The sequence below is a fragment of the Limulus polyphemus genome, unplaced genomic scaffold, assembly GCF_000517525.1.
Source record: "Limulus polyphemus unplaced genomic scaffold, Limulus_polyphemus-2.1.2 Scaffold193, whole genome shotgun sequence".
In the NCBI taxonomy this organism is placed as follows: domain Eukaryota; kingdom Metazoa; phylum Arthropoda; class Merostomata; order Xiphosura; family Limulidae; genus Limulus; species Limulus polyphemus.
In genome coordinates, this window is record NW_013665803.1 from 478,167 (window position 1) to 497,435 (window position 19,269).

The following is a 19,269-nucleotide window of genomic DNA, read 5'->3' on the forward strand; positions in this document are numbered from 1 at the left end:
CAAAATCTGCCTACAAGAAAATCTGTCACCAAAGTACACCAATATATCATTATATATATATCTAAGACTGTCTGGATTTGAATTTTAACCTCTTAAGTATTGAACGTACCACAGTATTTTTTTTTCAAATAATAAATTGCATATATTATTATTTTTTCATCACAATCTCCAAATCTGTTTTTGTGACTTTACTATTATTAAGATCAAATCTTGAAAGAATGGATTAGTTCGTGATCTTCCAGGTAGGCAGATGTGCTACTTGAGACCTCATTAGTAAGCAGAGCCTACGTCATCAACAACCGAAGATTAAAACTCAATTCAATATTAGATTTGAAGAATACAATTCAAAACCTTAACCATGACTTATCAATCAAGTGAATTAAATAACAATGGAGAAACTCATAAGAAAGAGGAAACACGCGTATACACTACTATGTAGGTTTACCTTTAAGATATGACAAAATACGCTAGTACAGTATATATCCAACATAATTACAATATGAAAGAGGAGATTGGAAGAATTAAACCGGGTTAATACATGACAAAAAAAGTACCTTTTAATATTTTCTATAAATGCCGACCTTCCCGTTTTTAATTTACCATGTTGTTTTGTAAGCCACAGGAAAAATAAATAGAGTTTGATCCATATCAATGAAATTATTTTCTCTTTTATATTATGATGAAATCGTTGTCTTATTTGCCCACTATATGATTCCTACCTCAAAACTAAAAGACATTATATGTGTTTGTATCACAAACCTGAAAACATGACGAAAATAGGACAACTCTTCTACCATCAATGAATAACGTGTTTGTTTATGTTTACTATGTGTGTGTGTGTATGGTTAATGTGGCACATTATTTCGATCATTTTACAGATCACATGCCCATCGTATCACTGTAAACTTTTAGAACTATCCTACAATATACAAACTACAACAACAGCTAGAACACTAAGTTCACAAACAAATGTACAAGACACAACTCTTGTTTGAATTCAATGGCATTTCTATCAGCTTTTTCAGTTCTGATTACGCTATTGTTTAGTTAAACTGAAATTTATAAAAAATACGCATAGTTTGTTTACATTATCATATACTTGTTACTATCAATGTATGTTGAATAATTTGATTTAAACATTTATTGGACCAAATCTTTACACCTTTTAAATATGTGATGAGTTTTTAATGATTGGGCACTATTATATTTAAAGGCGTATTTTTGTCGTGGTAATCCATCATTTCTGGTTAGATGTTACTAAATTTAAAAACATGATTCTGAGAAATTAATCCAGTATTACTTAATATACATTAGTATACTTAAAGACATTCTAAACCTGTGAATTTATTGCAGCTACTTAGATGTTACAGTGTTTAGAGAGATGACATTAATGTATGAACATGTTATCACTGATCAGAAAATATTGCTTAAAACATGTTTTCGGTGAAAGAATTTATCAATACCATTTGATTACTGATGTATTTAAGGAACAAGTTCTCAACGTATGAATCCATTATTGGTGATTAAATATTTCTGTGTTTAGAAACATGTTATCAACTTGTAAGTAAGTTATTAAATATTAGTTATTACTATGTCTAAAATATGTAATTAACCTATAAACCTGTTACTGATTGCTAACTGCTACTATGTTTAAAATATACCAACTTGTAAATCCATTATTAATTACTAAAAAATATTTTCATAACGTGTGGATCCATAGTTTCCGATTAGATAAAGTTATATTCAAAGAAATTACCTTAATGTGTGAATCTATTATTGCTGATTAGGTACAACTATATTTAAAGGAGTGGTCTTAATGTGTGAATTCATTATTATTGAGGGAGTAGTTAGTACGGTGGAGTTTCATGAGAGCAGAAAAATTACTAACATATTTAAAACATCTCAAATTTAGAGTTTATCACTTTGGTCGAGCGACATTTGTTTAAAGTAAATGTCGACTGAGCCATTTTGGTTATTGGACGTGTTTTATGGTATATGTCGACTAAGATATTGTGGTCCAGTGACATGTTTTTACAGTAAATGTCGACTGAACAATTTCGATCCAGTGATATATATTGCCCAGGTGAAGTGTGTTACAGAAAGTATCGTCTGAGACATTTTAGTCAGAGGAAGTGTTTTACAACAAATCACATCTGAAATGTTTTATTCCACTGATATGTTTTTTCACTAAATCTAGAATGATGCATTTCTCTCAATGACTTGTTTTGCAGTAAACATTTACTGAGACATTTGGTCTAGTGATATGTCTCACAGTAAATATCGATAAAGATGGTTAGCCCCAATGGTATGTTTTACATGAATAAGTTTACAGGCTCAGTGATTTTTGTGACAGTATCTCAACTGAAACATTACATCCGGAAATATGTTTTACACGAAATCTCGTTTGACGCGTCTTGGCCCCGTATTTATCCACGCCTGATACATTATGGGGCTTATTTGGTCTGGTAAGTTTTGGCTGGATATTTTACAGTAAGCCTTGTCTGAGACTTGTCCGGGTGATTTACAGTAAAACATCGACCACGCATTTTGGCTTAGTGTTTTACAGTAAACATCGAGTGAGACATTTTGGCCAGGTAATCTGTTTTACAATAAATTAGATTCAGATGTTTCGACACCATATTATACAGTAATTCTTGACTGAAATGCTTTTTCAGGTGTTTTTATTTTTCTTTTGCACCAAATATATACGGAAAAACTTGTTCTATAACAAACTGAATGCTTTTGAGGGAGAAATCAGAACGTTATAAAATATGGATGTGCCGTCAATTGGCTAATAAAAAGCTTTATAAGCGTGGCAGTTGCCATGCTTAATAGATCCTAATGTATTCAATAAGGTTCTGTTAAATCGATTTTTTCTATAAATGGAAATTATTTTGCAAAGCTCAGATCCAATTTATATGATAAAAACAGTTCTTTTTTCTTCTCTTAAAGCACAATTTTCTTACATCAACTAACAGTATGAGGAGAATCTAGAGTACGAATAATAATAATAATGCAACAAAAATTGGAAAAAATCAATAGGTATCAGAAAAGATCTTAAAAACCTTGTTTTTTTTCAGTGAAGTACGTATGTCCAGGCTACCTAAGTCAAAGTATTTGTTGCTTTTATTATATATATATCTTATTTAATGCCATTATACACATAACACATTTTATACTGTTTGAATGTGTTTTTACAAAATGCAGAATGACAGCTTTAAGAGCTCAGAATAATCTCTGATCGATATACCTCCTGGGCATTGTGTACATCAAGCTGTTGTAAAGTACTCCCCTGTAGGTTCCACAACCGACATGTGGCGAGATTGATAAAGGAAACTTTAAAAGGTAAACTTTCTAGTTTTAAAGAGGAAAAATGGATTTGCCATTTTATAAGAACACTCTTAGAATTCATACGTTTATTATAAATGTAGATTGAACAGAACAGATATTTTAGTTGTTATTTTTATAAACTTCAAATATATCAATACTAGAGATTTAAAAGCACTTTATTCCGCATAGAAAGTTTAATGCATATGATAAATAATCTCTTTTAATGTATATAAAAACTGTGAACCTAGACTAGAAATATGTGTGTGCGCGCAAAATAACGGCATTGGTTTAGAGCATGTGGAGTTTCGTTCGTCTGTTTGTTTTGTTTTGTTTTAGTACCTGGAGTCAGAAAATAATTAATGTTGCCGAATATGAGCATATTATCCCATAATCCTTTACGAAACTTAAAACCCCTGTATTTTAGACCAGTGTTTTTATGCAAAGAAGGTTCTGTTCTGTATTTTGAAGGTTCTTGAACATATTTTCTTTATAGTGTTCATTCGAATTCAAGTAAAGAACATATCAACAACTAGAAATATGGAATATTAATCTAGAGTACGATTATCCTTTTACAATAATATCTACATATCAGCCCCAAGTAGCTTAATGGTAAGTATAAGGTATTATGATGCTAAAAAATTGGGTTTTGATATTCGTGGTGGGCAAAGTACAGACATCTCATTGTGTGGTTTTACGCTTCACAACAAGCAAACAAACTTACACCTGAAGTTTCAAATGAAGAAAAATAATTAACTGTGGCTATGTGTTTTAAATAAAGAATTACAATTAATATTACTTTTTGCACTACGTTTTGATATACGATGTGCCCTGATCTACTTATTATACTCTCTACTGATGTATGATGTGTCCTGATTTACTTGTTACAGTACCCAATAATGTATGATGTGTCCTGATTTCTCAAAACATGGTTATCACAAGTTTATGTCAATCATGGAAATACTCTTCTGCGTAGCTCTGAATAAAATATATCTTATTTGATGAAATAAATTATTCATGAACAATTTTAGATTTGTTAGCGGATTGGATTCTACATTCGGAAAGAGTACTTTGCGTTATTCTAAATTAAAGCCACTGGCGAGAGAGATTACCAGACGACTAATGAAATTTAAGGTATGTAATCGGTATCTTACTTATTATTCAACGAGTTTGCTCAAAGAAACAGAAAATGTATGTATAATTGCAACCTAGAAATTACACCATTATTTAAATACTATAAGTGTCGCTTTGAAAAACCATGATTTAATTACAAACAGATTTGCAGTATTTCACTTTACTTTATCATAAGTTAATTGTTTTGGAAGAATTTTAAACAAGAACGTCACTTGGTTAAAAATATCAACAAATAACTTACAGTCTGTCTCATGTGTGACATCACTGTGGCGTTCATAAGTCACACATTACATTGTTACATCATCACGATGTTTAGAAGTCACGAATTACTTTGTGATGTCACTGTGACTTTCGCAAGTCACGGGTTACTTTATGGCATTACCATAACTCCCATAAGTAACGCCTCATTTCGTGACTTCACTACGACATTCAACTGTCACTCCAACCTATAGCCCCCCCAGTGGCACAGTGGTATGTCTGCGAACTTATAAGGCTAAAATCGATACCTACGAATAGCCCATTTTGTAGCTGAATGCTTTAAAACAAACAAACAAAAAATAACCTAATTGCGTTGAGTTTGAAACTATACGGTTTACAATTACTGAAACGTAAATAAGATCCTGTAAAGGCGAGAATTGGATAACAAAACAATACGGAGGATTCATTAAGGTTTCGAATATTCATATTGAATTAAATTAAACAAGATGGTTTTTGTTCTTCAGTTGTGGATTTCAATGTTTTATGCTGACTACTTAATAATTTTGAAAGCGACTGAACACGATATGTTTAAGAATTACAAGGTTTCCTTCCTTCAAGACACTGATCCAGGCCAGGTGTTCGTTTTATAACGTGAGAATAAACAGGGGAAATTAGAGCTAAGTCTTGAGTTGTAGATTATTCGATCAACTAGACAATAAATAACATTATTGTACATAAATGTGAGTTTTTGTTAGCAAACACGTGTTTACTAGGGGCAGAGTGGCTCAGTGGTTTTGTACTTTGAACTAATAGTCGGATTGTTGTGAGTTCGAGAGTGGCTTGCGTTGTGCTATTATGTCCTTGAGCAAGACACTTTACCCCAATTGTTTCTGTCTACTCAGCTGTATGATGGATGCTAGCTGTTAGCTGGGGCTTAGCGATGGACTGGCATCCCGTCCAAGCGGAATATGACACCATTCTCTTACACTTTTGCAAATTAAGTCGGATTCCAGCATTGGATCCTATGTGTCATTTTGGCATGGAAGGATTTGACTCACCAATAATACCTCTTGTTATCAACATTATTAAACCAATCTGTCTAATTTGACTTACTGTTTTTTAACACTAATAAGCCAAATTGTTCAATCAGACCAATCCTTTTCACATTAATATCTACAAACATAATTCAGCTGGTTTCTTAATTGTATAAATTCTTATATCCAATATAAAATTCGTGTTTAAAATAGCTACAATTTTCTGAAAGTTTTCAAAATCTTAAAGGTTTGTCAAACACTGTATTGTGCCAATTTTTGATATTTAGTCCTTCTTAAACTAATCTTCCTTTAAACAAAGTGTCTCAACTTTGCGTAAATATAGATTCTGGTGAAACTGATTTAGATAATAGAACTAGTAAACCTGTCACAGAAAAGAATTTTGTGCATAGCCGTCTCTAACGTTGAACTGACAGTATAAAGGGAAGGCAACTAGTCAACAGCGCCCACCGCCACTCTTTACTTAAAATCTCTAAATACCTATCGTGTAGCTAAATATTGAAAAACGTCGCTACCACGGCAGCTTCTTGGATATTGGATATGACAGTTCTCACTCAGGTCATCAAAGAAACCGACACAGTCTTGCCGACATCTCCTGAGCCCTGACACTGTGTGATCGGGGTCAACCTGTTGCCACCTGCCGGTAGTACTGGAAGCAGGTTATCAAAGAGACTGACACAGCCTTGCAGACATCCTATGAGTTAGCGTGATCGGGGTCAACTAGCACAGATAGCCCATTGTATAGCTTTGTGCTTAACTTCAAATAAACCAAACCAATATGTAGCTGCAAGTCTGCAGTATGGCTTAAACTAACCTTACAAATATTAAACCTATCAAATCTGACTGTAGAAGCTTGCCTATTCTCTTGACTGTAATGGCAAAAATTTTAAGGCGGGTCCATCGTCCCTTGATTTTGATTTTGCCCCACCCCCCTCTAGAAAGCTATCTGCGGACGCCCATGTCTGTAGAGAATATAAAAGGTAACGATTTAAACTGTTTTAATAATAATTCAAAACTAGCAAACTAGGCAACGAGAAAGTTAAACAAGATGCTTAGACTCTTTATTTCAAACTAGGAAGCGTATTCTAAGTTCTAGGTAGGCAAAGAGAAAGTTAAACAACATGCTTAGACTCTTTATTTCAAACTAGGAAGCGTATTCTAAGTTCTAGGTAGGCAAAGAGAAAGTTAAACAACATGCTTAGACTCTTTATTTTTTCAATTGCGAACAAAAGGTACTTAGAAAAGTAATAAATGACACAGTCTGGTTCATCTAGGAAACAATACTTCCTGAATTTTTAACCTACGTATTTGCTCTAACTGTTCATTCTTTGTTTTTAATTAAATTCTTGTTCTTCAATATAATCTAGAAGATATAATCGGAAAATAAACTTTGATATTTAACTCCTGTACAACATTTATAAAATTACTTTTAAATCTCCTATTTAAACGTTCTCACATTTAAATGCAGCATTAAGAATCAGTTATAAGTTTGTTGATGGTGGTTGATGGTATTAAATTTAAGCTAGAAACTATAAGTTGAATAACGTGTTCAATAACTTATTATAGCCCCCCAGTGGCACAGCGCTAGAATCTGGGTTTCGATACTCGTGTAGGGAAGAACACAGATAGCCCATTGTGTAGCTTTGTGCTTAATTACAAACAAACAAAAACTTATTACATTTAAATTATTTTTAAAAAATCCAAGGACAAAGTGTAATCTTATATGAGTTTTTTCAACAATTTAAGTATTATTTAGAATGTTAATATTGTTGTTATGGACATGGTAGAATGTGATCACAATTAGGGATCTACTCTATAATGGTCAGCTAGCAGGTGTGGCAGCACTAAATATGTCAGTATTTCTTCCACATAGATGTTTCATAAATTTTTGGTTTGCAAGTAACCGATTTTTTTTGGAGGGGGGCTACATAATTTTGAAATTATAAATGTTGAATATTATTGTTTAAATAATCAACGTTTGCTTTCACTTCCAAAGCAAGTGTGTATTTTTTTTTTTCAGAATAGTTCCAACTTTTAAGCACAATTCTGTTCCATAGCAAGCCATTTTTGTTTCCTAAAAAGAGACAGTAGAAATAGGCTTCACAAGCTCAGTGGAACATCTCATAAAATGCACACAAAAATAATGCTTATTTAATGTGTTTTTTTTACACGCTACAGTAAAGATTGTATAATTGAGAGGGTTTTTGCCAATTCTACATGTGGTTGATTTCTCAACGATTTCTTATGGTGTTTCTCACAGAATTACATTTTGAGAAGAAAACGAAAAAAAACAACAACAACAACCAAATAAAGGTAGAAAATAACAAAGGAGTTGTAGACAATAAAAATCGCTACTATCAATCAAAACATTTTCTCTTTATCTATCCCTTCACTTAAGAATGTTCTGAAACAGCAGCTGGCTAAAAAGCATCCCTTTAGGGAACATGCCGACTCTAAAGGTTCCAGGTTTCTCTGGCATAAAATTTAATACCAAGATTCTCATGTGAGAATGAAAGAAGAAAATGACTAACCTAAGGAGATTGTTGTAGAAATTGATAGCCATGATACTGTTTTGGTCTATAAATTTTAAGTATGGTGCATTGGTTGAGGCATGAGATAATATTACTCGTATGTGTATATTCTAGAGAAAAACATTTGTGATACAACACAACATACAATAAACGAACAACGGTAGGCATAAACAGAGACAACTGGGCGAGCTTTCAAACGCCCACAAAGTCAATGTATTGTTTTGAGAATGTTCCTTTATTTATGTATCATATTGATTAGAAACATTATTTTGATTGAAAAGAATAATTTTTTTTACAAAATGATACATAAAAGTGTAATTTATAATTGGATCTGTTTGATTAAACGTCGAACAAAATATTAAGTTGCTATTTATTCCGTTAGGTTAAATAATAATATAATTAATCACCTGTATATAAATTTAAGTTAAATAATATATATCACTAGTTATTTATCCGCAATCTTAGCAGTAACTAGAAAAATTAGACTACCCTTAGCAAAGATCTAATGAAATTCTCTTTTTTTTTACCCTTTTGCTTTCTGCTCATTAGCAACAATTTCCAACATCAATGAAATAAGAGCTGTCATGTCACTCGATACTCAATTATAAAAGTCCCACCCAGGGGCACAGTGGTATGCCTGCGGATTTATACCGCTAGAATGTTTATTTGATGTTTTTTACACGCTATAAGGATTGTATAACTGAGAGGGTTTTTGCCAATTCTACTTGAATTTGTGCTTAATAACAAACAATAACAACAGCTTAGTAATAAAAGATATTTAACTCGGTAAATAGCACAAATAAAACCTTTCTCAGCCTACACCACTGTTACCCTATTCTTACAATGAATTGAAAAAACGCTCAATAGGCTATTATATTTGGATGTTGTCAAGATTTCTTACCTTCCGTTTCTTTAAGGATGTGCTTTATTGTGATATTTAAAATTAAACTGAAAATGGTTGTTTTCTTTTTAAACCACTGCTTTAACGGATGTGATGTATATATATATATATATATATAAGGTTACTTTTCATGAAGACACTTATTTCTTCATCTTCATGCTGAAAAGATAACCTGAATCAATGCCGTCTATACAAAGCATTGCTAGGAAACATCCACTAACCTGGATCTTGTTAAAACACTCAACAAATCATTATGAATCGTATGTAGTTTAATAACGTACTATATAAATTTAGTACAAAAAAAGGAAGAAATTATATCTTCTCATACAGCCTGAACATATAATAGCAGTTAAAGGGTACGATTACAGATTAAGTATTTTTAAACCAAGTTATTCACTGCAGTAATTTAGGCTTGCCGCTGAAGATGAAGTACTTCTTAACTTTAATGGTTTCTTCCATTAACCCACCAAAAATAATGTCAGTGATACGAGAAGGTCCAACATTTCAGTACGTAACTTAAAGGAATGTACGTTTAGAGCTAATAACAACGTATAAACTAAACACGGTTTTATAGGTTTTAAAATAAAATAGTGGGCTAATCATTTCGCTGTTCTGGTCTATAGAATAACACTAAAAGATTGCGATGAAACAGCAATAAGCTTTTTTCATATTTTCTACATACAGGGAATGATTCTAGAAGATTTGGACAACCATAATCCGTATGATGTTCATGTTGATGTTTCATAACGTACATGTGCTCTATAACACAAGTTAACGCCAATCAATATGACTAAACAAAAGAACGTACATGTATGTTATTCGTCCAAAATGAGATAAAACATTTAACGAAACATAATTAAAACTATCAGAATTGCAATAAATACTTCAGTTAAGTTATGAGAACTACATACTTTTACACATTTTTTGTTTTTTGTATCAATATTTTATTTAATACGAATAAAAAAATTGAACTTATTGCAAATGTAGTGCTTCTAGCATTGTATTTCGTCACCATTTTCAATTGAACACTCTAAAATATTTGCCTTTTACTTTACATATTACTTTTTCTTTATTAATTGAACCTGCTATATAAAACTTGTTTTAGAAAATACATGTAGTTTAGAATTAAATTTCATTAAAGTAACGTATCTATCTCACCTGTAATTCCTTTTGCAAGACGATTAGGAATGCTAGGGGAGGAGGGTATGTTCCCTTTCTTGTGAGTTTCCAGTTTGGAGGGGACGCTGGGGGACAAAGGAATTGCTTTATTATTCGGAACAGTGAGGGTGTCACTGGTTGTGGTTGTGTTGCTTGTATTCCATGTAGAGATCACAGAGGCAGTATCTGAAGCTTCCGAAACTTCGATAATCTGAGTGCCGCAAGAAAGCTCTAATAGACTATCAATGCTATTGGCTCTCCGCATAGAAGATGCTCCTTTGTTCCAAGCGAAACACGTCCTGGAATTCAACCATTATTGTTTAACTCAAACATCTAGAAAATTAAATGCAAATGTAGTTATGAATAAAAGAAACTGTTGTTAAAAATCAAGGTTAATAACGATGATAAACGAACATATAACCTGAAACAGTTTGTGACAATGATGAGGATTATACAGTAGCACGTAGAGTTGCGCAGTGGAAGTACTTGTACAGGGGTAAATTTACAGTTTTATGTATTAATATTAAAATTTTGAGCGTTAAATGTAATAACGAACACTATTATAATACTTACACCTCTGAAGGAGACAGATCGCTTGTCTTTGTGCCTGATGTCCTTTCTTTTGATGTTAAGAATCGAGCCAGCTTGGCTAACCCTGTTCGTGACTGTTCTCCCCTGAAAAGATCAAAAGTACCTTAAAAAACAACAACTGGAAATTATCATTCCTAGTAATTCGCGTTTATTCTGCAAACAAGTGTCTTATATCACATAGCAAGTACAGTAACGATTTTTGAATTCATATCTTTCTTAAAGAAAAATAAAAATACCCCCTTGCTCCCGCCTGTGTGAGTGCAACTTAGAACTCCGAAACATGGTGTTTTCTTATTAATGTTAAAATATTCTTATATACTTCTTTATATCTTTAACTAACTATGCTAATCTTATATATTTATTTATATCTTTAGCTAACTATGCTAATCTTATATACTTCTTTATGTCTTTAGCTAACTATGCTAATCTTATATAATTCTTTATATCTTTAACAAACTATGCTAATCTCTCTAGCTATGCTAATCTTATATGCTTCTTTATGTCTTTAGCTAACTATGCTAATCTCTCTAGCTATGCTAATCTTATATACTTATTTATATCTTCAGCTAACTATGCTAATTTCTCGTCAGATCATCAGTTTTTTATCATTAATCTAAACAAGAAATGATGATTTAACACAAACAGTAAGTTTGTAGTGCATCTTCATGAACTTGGTCTAGATCTAATGTACTGAAGAAACTAGAACGATCTTGTTCAACAATATACTCACCAGTTTACGAAGTTACAAAGGTTGCTAGGGTTGTCTGTTTTGAAGATTATTAGTTGGGTAATAAGTTCAAACATTCTATAGTTGTATCTTGTTTCTACTACTTTAAATACAGTTTATTGTGCATTCTCCGTTTCTACTCAAACACTCTTAGAAGGAGTTACAGGACTTTAATTCAGCAGGAGTATAAAAGTTGGGAATCGATTTCAATGTACACAATTCACGTTTTAGTAAGTCTACTAGCTGAATGAGTAGCTTAGCACCGGCCAAAGCATAATATATACTCTCTCCAATTGTACAGACCCATTGCTGCACGTTTGTCAGTGTGCAGTCGAGATAGCATTACATTGTTCCTAATTCCAAACCATCGACCACTGGGAGGCAACCGGATGGCAGTATCATAACTTTTAGTATATACCTTATTATCATTATTAATTATTGCCTATCATTATTAAGAGTTATTTTAATGTAAATATGTTTGTTTGTTTGTTATGGATTTCGCGCAAAGCTACACGAGGGCTATCTGCGCTAGCCGTCCCTAATTTAGCAGTGTAAGACTAGAGGAAAGGCAGCTAGTCATCACCACCCACCGCTAACTATTGGGCTACTCTTCTACCAACGAATAGTGGGATTTACCGTCACATTATAACGCCCCCGGCTGAAAGGGCGAGCATGTTTGGTGGGACGGGGATTCGAACCAGCGACCTGCAGATTGCGAGTCGAGCGCCCTAACCACATGGATGTAAATATGATTACTTCTACTACTTTCATAAGTGCCTAGCTCATAAGTGACTAGAATCTCACTGACGTAAACGTTTACATGAGAACGAAAAATATTACTGTCACTGAAATAGTCCCCCGGTGGGACAGCAGTAAGTCTACGGAGTTACAATGTTAAAATCCGGGGTTTGATTCCCCGCGGTGGACACATCAGATAGCTCAACGTGGGTTTGCTCTAAAGAAACAAAGTCACTGTAATAAAATAAAACAGAACACTAACATATGAGTACGTAGGTTTGATACGCTTAATAATTTATTTTTCTTTTCTTCAAATCGAGTTTGTATCAGTAGATATCCAGATAATATTTTACGTGTATGTTTGTTGAAAAGACCACATCACGAACCATATATATATTTCAACGTAATGTAGAGTGGACCCATGGAAGGTGTGAGATTCGAAATATTCCTGCATGCTTCAAGTGTTATGTAAGATATTTTCAGTTAGCAGGGCTTTTTTTTTTCTATCTTACTTCGACTTATTATATAACACCAACTGAATGGCATTATCCTTTGACATTGATTATACATTCGTTTACTAACACCCAAAATGTAATTCTCCACACCTTCACAATAAGGTGGACAAACATTTGCCCCAGATCTCTGATAATAATTGGATCAATAGTAGAGGATCTATCATCTAAAATTTCTACTTTCCGCCTCCGCCTCCTTGCGAAGGTTTTTCCGGATGTTGTCCTGAGCCGGGTGATCACTTGGAGAGCTCCTTGATTGGTTGGAACTTGTGCCTTGAGGTGAGCTAAGCAGTTATTACCTTTTATCCTGTTTGCGCTGATGCTGGTGATCGCCTATTTCAGCGGTGCCTCAGATAGTCGTAATCTTTAGAGTGATGTAAATTGTTCATCTGACACTTTATTTCGGTCTTTTTCCTGTAGATAATGCTGCTAAGTGCTAAGATATTTACATTAGGGAGCTTATTCTCGCTAATAGCAACGCACAAGGTTAATAACAAAAGGCATCAGAACCAAAAGACAACATATGTTCTGATAATTCAACTTTTGGAAGCATAGAATAAACCTACAGACTGGTGTTCAAGTCAAGTATTCAAAACGCTAAGCGACTTAAATTTTATTTACCTTCTAACAGGGCACTGACTTAACTTAGCTTTTTCATTACTTTGTTTAAATTCTGTAGTTCAACAGTTTAACTTATAACAAGAAGTTTACATTATCTTAAAATAATGCCATTCTTATAACTTCAAGATAAAGTGCAGGACTTATTAACAAGTATTTACGCATTTAGAAATTGCTTTTGTGTGCTGGTTTGAACACAAATACACTTAAAGAGTTTGTTCCTAGTCTTATATCAATACTAGTTTGTCTAAATACACATCATTTCAACTGAATCGCCATCTATAACGTCATGGTTAACACGTTCCAATCACTTACTTCTGCTTACTTCCCGAAGGCTGAGAAGAAGAGGAACTTGGCGAGGACAAGAAGTAACGGGAAGAAACAGGGGAGGTACTGGGAGACTTGTAGGTGGAGATGGTTTCTTCGTCAGTTACCATGAGATTATAATCTGGGGATGAGATGAGTATAAAATGATTCATACATTAAAGTTTAAATTATGTGTATATATATCGCATATAAAAGCATATTCTAGCTCATTCCAATATAGCAGGGCAATACAGATGAAACAGTAGCTTCATTTTTCTCACTAGTTTCATTTTTAACTGGATAATCTAAGGGAACTATTTCTAGATAATTTGTAATATCACATAATCTTTAACTTTAAGACGTTGATACTGAAGAGAAAGTCTTGGGACGACAAAGTTATACTTCCTTATTCGTGAGTTCATGTGATGCACCGATGACGAAATGACACATTATAGTTTATATAGAATGTACATAACCGTAATTAGAATCATTGGTCTTTATGAAGAATACTGGTTATACAGGGTAGTCCAAATTTATCTTTCCCATTTTAAAATTTAATGATTAAATAAGTAAAGAAATACACCCATGCAATTTTTAACATCTTGTAATACAACTCAAACATATTTTATTAACATGTCTGTAGACTGCTACGCGTGCACCATTAGTGGCTCTCAATGCATCTAACCAATATTCGATTTCAGTTCACGTTCGCTGCAACATGCGCACAGTTACAGTGGCGATGGTATGTATTATCCTGGTCTTTAGCTCTGTGATGTTTGCTATAGGCCTGCGATACATGATGTCCTTAACGTACTCCAAAAGAAAGAAGTCTAGTGGAGTGATGTCTGACGAAGGCGGAGGCCACTGAATTGGTTCACCTTGCAAGCCAAAAGACGCATTGAAACATTATTTGCATGGTGGCCATTTTACTGGGTAACACTACTTACTGGAGTGAAAAAAAAACATAACAATAAAATCTGTTTGAGTTGGTCTACAAAGTGTTGAAAACTGAATGGTTATATTTCTTTAGTTATTTAATTATTACATTTTAAAATAGAAAAGGTAATTTTGGACCATCTTCTATTATAGAAACGTATGTTTTCTGAAGAGTTACTGATTCTATTAGGAACATCAGCTTTCCTTAAGACCTGATTACATTACAAACACCAGGCCATCTGAAGAAATGTATCCTATTACAAACACTATAAGCCTTCTGAAAAGATACTGATGATTAGCGACTAATAATAACTTTATAATCATTGCTGTATACCTGAAATAAATAAAAATGATCAGGCACTTTAACGAACCAGAAGTAATTATAAGTGTTGTGTACTAGGAGTGACTATAGTTGATTAGCTAGGTAGTGTCATATACCAGAAATGATTAAATCTAAGGAGTGAATTCAGATCAACTTGAGAAAAATAATGCTGCAATCAAACTAGGTTAAACAAGCTTCAGAGATTAAACATAAATATCAGTTGACACGTGTAGATTAAAAGCACATAATTAATTGAAAGCACGTTATAGTAACGACTTTTTTAAAACCTGTATTCAACATATCGGTCATTTTTAATCTTATTTCATCAACAACGCTAAAGAATCTGAAATAGTTTAATCCGAAAGCAAGTGATTGCAAATTAGTTAAGTATAATGAGTTATATTAATTGCGTTGGGTAATTCTATTGTGATCTTGGGTATTATATATGTCATAGTTTTTAAATCAATTTAACAGAGTGACTCCAACACTTTAATGAATGAGTCAGCGACGACAGAAGTAGCTAGGAGAAAGTTACGAATAAACATTTCAATTTATTCATTAAAGATCGTAGTAAATGAAAGATGTGCTTCACCAATGTTATAAGAAATTTCGAAAAATGTACATCAAACCTATTTCTGTATCTGGAGAGATAATATCCTTGTCGTATTTGCGACATATCTTGGAGAAAAAAAATCTACTTATTTGAGTGTTTCTACATCAAATGCGCGAGCTTTCAGTATTTAAGTTTATAGCCGAAAACCAAGTGTAGCCAGTCGTTCCCTGACTTGATCTCTTATTTTTGAGCTCTCATATTTGAGATATTCTTCCTAACTAAATTCATAATGTCTACTTCTTTCAATTGTAATACTTTGGAGCATTTTTACTAAATAAAATACATGGCTAAATTCATTTCAGTTCTTCTTCTTTCTCTTCATTTAATCAACTAGAAAAATTAACTCAAAAAGTACGTTCGATAATTACGTTTTTTCTTTCAATTTTCTCGTAAAAATCCAATACACTGTCTATTTTTAACCTATTAAATAACGTGTATTTTTAAACTATAAAATACACTATCTATTTTTAAATTATCAAATAGCGTCTATTTTTAAACTATAATCTATGGATCTAAGAGAGATTATCTGTACGACTTAAAGTTTGATAAGATTTTCTGGTACAATGTAATTTGTGATTTGTTGTAAAACAGAACATGTCATAAAGCTAAAGATAAACGGGAGGAAAATAAATCACTTGGAAGAAAAAGCTGAAGTGATTTATATATATATATCACGTAACGTTTCTGTAACATAGTCTCCTGAAGTTTGATAGTACTAAAAACGTGTCAGAAAACGAATTACAAAGCTGAATGATGAAATATGAGAAAAAAGCGTATATTGAACGTGGAACGAACCAGGTCCAATAACGTATTGACCTTATTTTAAATGAGATTTATAAGAACATTCTTCGAATAGGTTTGAGTTGGAAATAATCTCAGAAAGCTTGAAGTTCTGTTTTATCGAAACCAGATGTTATCTTGCTTAGAATTTTTTCTTTTGTTATGGCTTTTGTAAGCCTGAAATGTATGTCTTACAAGAAGCGTTCAGTTAGAACAAATATATATGAATATATTTAAAAAGCAAAAATCTATGTATGATTTGTTATCTGCTGTTTTTACCACAGCATATTTTTCCCTAATTTGTTATATTTTTAGCCCATTGTGAAGCATCTATTGATTTTAAATATTTTTTAAAACATAGATATGTATTGAATCTGAAAAATAATTGAACTTCAGAAAAAATCCTAATTACTGATGAGCTTTCCTTCTCATTCTTCTAGAAGAATAAAAGTTGTTTAAAAATACAGTATGTATAATAGTATAAAAATAGACGCTACTTGATAGTTTAAAAATAGACGCTGTTTGATAGCTTAAACTTAGTGTATTTCCAATATGTACTACAATAAAATGTTTATTTCATGTTTCAGTATATTAGTTAAATATAAACATAACACTAAGCTTTGTAATTCATATCAAATTTATAGGACGAAAAATTTTTTAATTGAACATAAAAAAATACTATCATAAAAAGTATGTAAATATTTTGCAAAATTTAGTCCCCAATTATGTTCTAGATAAACAACACATAATAGTTAGAAAACAAATGAAAGACAAAAGTATTCTAACTCCCCCTCCCCCCAGTTAATTGTTATAAAATGAAGAGAGAACTAAGGTGGCCTCAAACGAATTTCAGATCATATTTTCAAACCACTGCGGATTTTTATCTGGAAATGAACTGATAATTTCCTACTCTAGTAATAAAGGAACTGCGTAACCGAGTAAAATACAAGATGTATAAAAAACAAACAAGGTGAAACACTCGCCAAATTAATACAAGTTTGTTGACGAAGTTGAAAACAACATTTCGGGCAATGACGTTTCATAAAATTTTCAATGAGGTCAAAATGAAATTTAGAAAAATATTTCTTTTAAAAGTCGTTTGTGTTTACGTTATTTCGTAACATTTTTTTCAAAACTTAACTTCGATTTTAAGCTGACTGTCGTTTATCCTAGACATGTGTGGTTAATGAGATATTTATTGATTTTCACTTAGTAATTTCAATTTGTATAGGTCTCACTCTTAACAAAAACTCCAATATATATATGCATAGAAATATTAGTAGGAAATGTGAAAACACCCATCAAAAGTATTGACATCAAACTTAACATGGAAACAAGCATGTTAACAAACATAACTCACCCGAAAATATGGAATATTTTGACATGTTTACATGAACAATTTTCTAGCTTATTTTCTGAGAGTTTCGAGCAGACGTCTCACCCGAAAATATGTTGACATACTTTAAACGACATTATGTGTGATAGTGATACTTGTATTTGAACTCATGACCGTTCTGGTATAATACCACCTCAGAATTGAAATTTAATAAGCTTGTTAACTCTCAAATTACCAACTTTATTTCATACCTTTGACTTCCAGTTTGATCTAAAAATCACATCATAATCAGTAATATTGTGTTATTCACTGCTATAACACTCGGTGTAATAAACCGATCAAACACTGACTGAAATAAATCATTTTGTATGTAAAATATGTTCGATTAATTGCAATACTGGTGATATTTTTGTTTACATTATGTTTTGCGTTATTAGAGATCCTTAACCAACAAAGTAATGGAATATCAAGCGGTTTGGTGCATAGATAATTCAGGCAAATGTTTTTAAAAAGTAGATGGCGTCCGAACCTTATAGTTAATTCAGGGTTAACAAAAGGCTGCAATTCAAAAGCATGATAATAAAATATCTACAACTGTTTAAACGTAAAATGTTTTGTTAACAATTACAAGACATTCATATTGTGTAGAATCTAAGGTAATGTGTACTTGTTTTGTTGATAGTTTGAAAATATTCATATTGTGTAGATTCTAAGATAATGTGTACTTGTTTTGTTGATAGTTTGAAAATATTCATATTGTGTAGACTCTAAGATAATGTGTAACTTCTTTTGTTGATAGTTTGAAGATATTCATATTATATACGCTCTAAGATAATGTGAACTTGTTTTGTTAACAATTACATGGTATTCCTATTGTGTACGGTCTAAGACAGTATGAGCTTGTTTTGTTGGTGTTGTGTAGGCTTTAAGACGGTTTAACAACTAAACGGTCATTAATATTAAGCTTAAATAAAAACAATATCCGTTCAGCTTTATGGTTGTACACCTATTAAAACATAAGTGATATAACTTGGAAATCCTATTGTTGTACACCTATTAATACATAAGTGGTATAACTTGGAAACCCTATTGTTGTACATCTATTAAAACATAAGTGGTATAACTTGGAAACCCTATTGTTGTACACCTATTAAAATTAAAGGTGATAACTGAGAAGTTGAGGTTGGCGACATCTGTTGTCTGATGTTTATAGCATTAAGCAGAGTTGTTCTTTCGAATCTCGTCGGGTTTCAGTTTTTACTTTTTGTGAAAACTTTTAAAGAATAGGATTTCCAAGTTATATCACTTATGTTTTAATAGGTGTACAACAATAGGATTTCCAAGTTATATCACTTGTGTTTTAATAGGTATACAACAATAGGATTTCCAAGTTATATCACTTATGTTTTAATAGGTGTACAACAATAAGATTTCCAAGTTATATCATTTATGTTTTAGCAGGTGTACAACAATAGGGTTTCCAAGTTAT

General features: G+C 32.3%; 1 protein-coding gene across 1 annotated transcript in view; it reads right to left on the reverse strand.

Annotated features, from left to right (window-relative positions):
* LOC106478243 (ankyrin repeat and fibronectin type-III domain-containing protein 1-like) overlaps nt 1–19,269 on the reverse strand; it is a 122,712-nt gene that overhangs the window by 52,914 nt on the left and 50,529 nt on the right. Inside the window, exons 5-7 of the mRNA XM_022381815.1 lie at nt 13,803–13,935; nt 10,875–10,976; nt 10,302–10,600 (exon numbers count right to left, since the gene is read on the reverse strand). Coding sequence (XP_022237523.1) covers nt 10,302–10,600; nt 10,875–10,976; nt 13,803–13,935 — 534 coding nt within the window. The remainder of the gene's footprint in view (nt 1–10,301; nt 10,601–10,874; nt 10,977–13,802; nt 13,936–19,269) is intronic.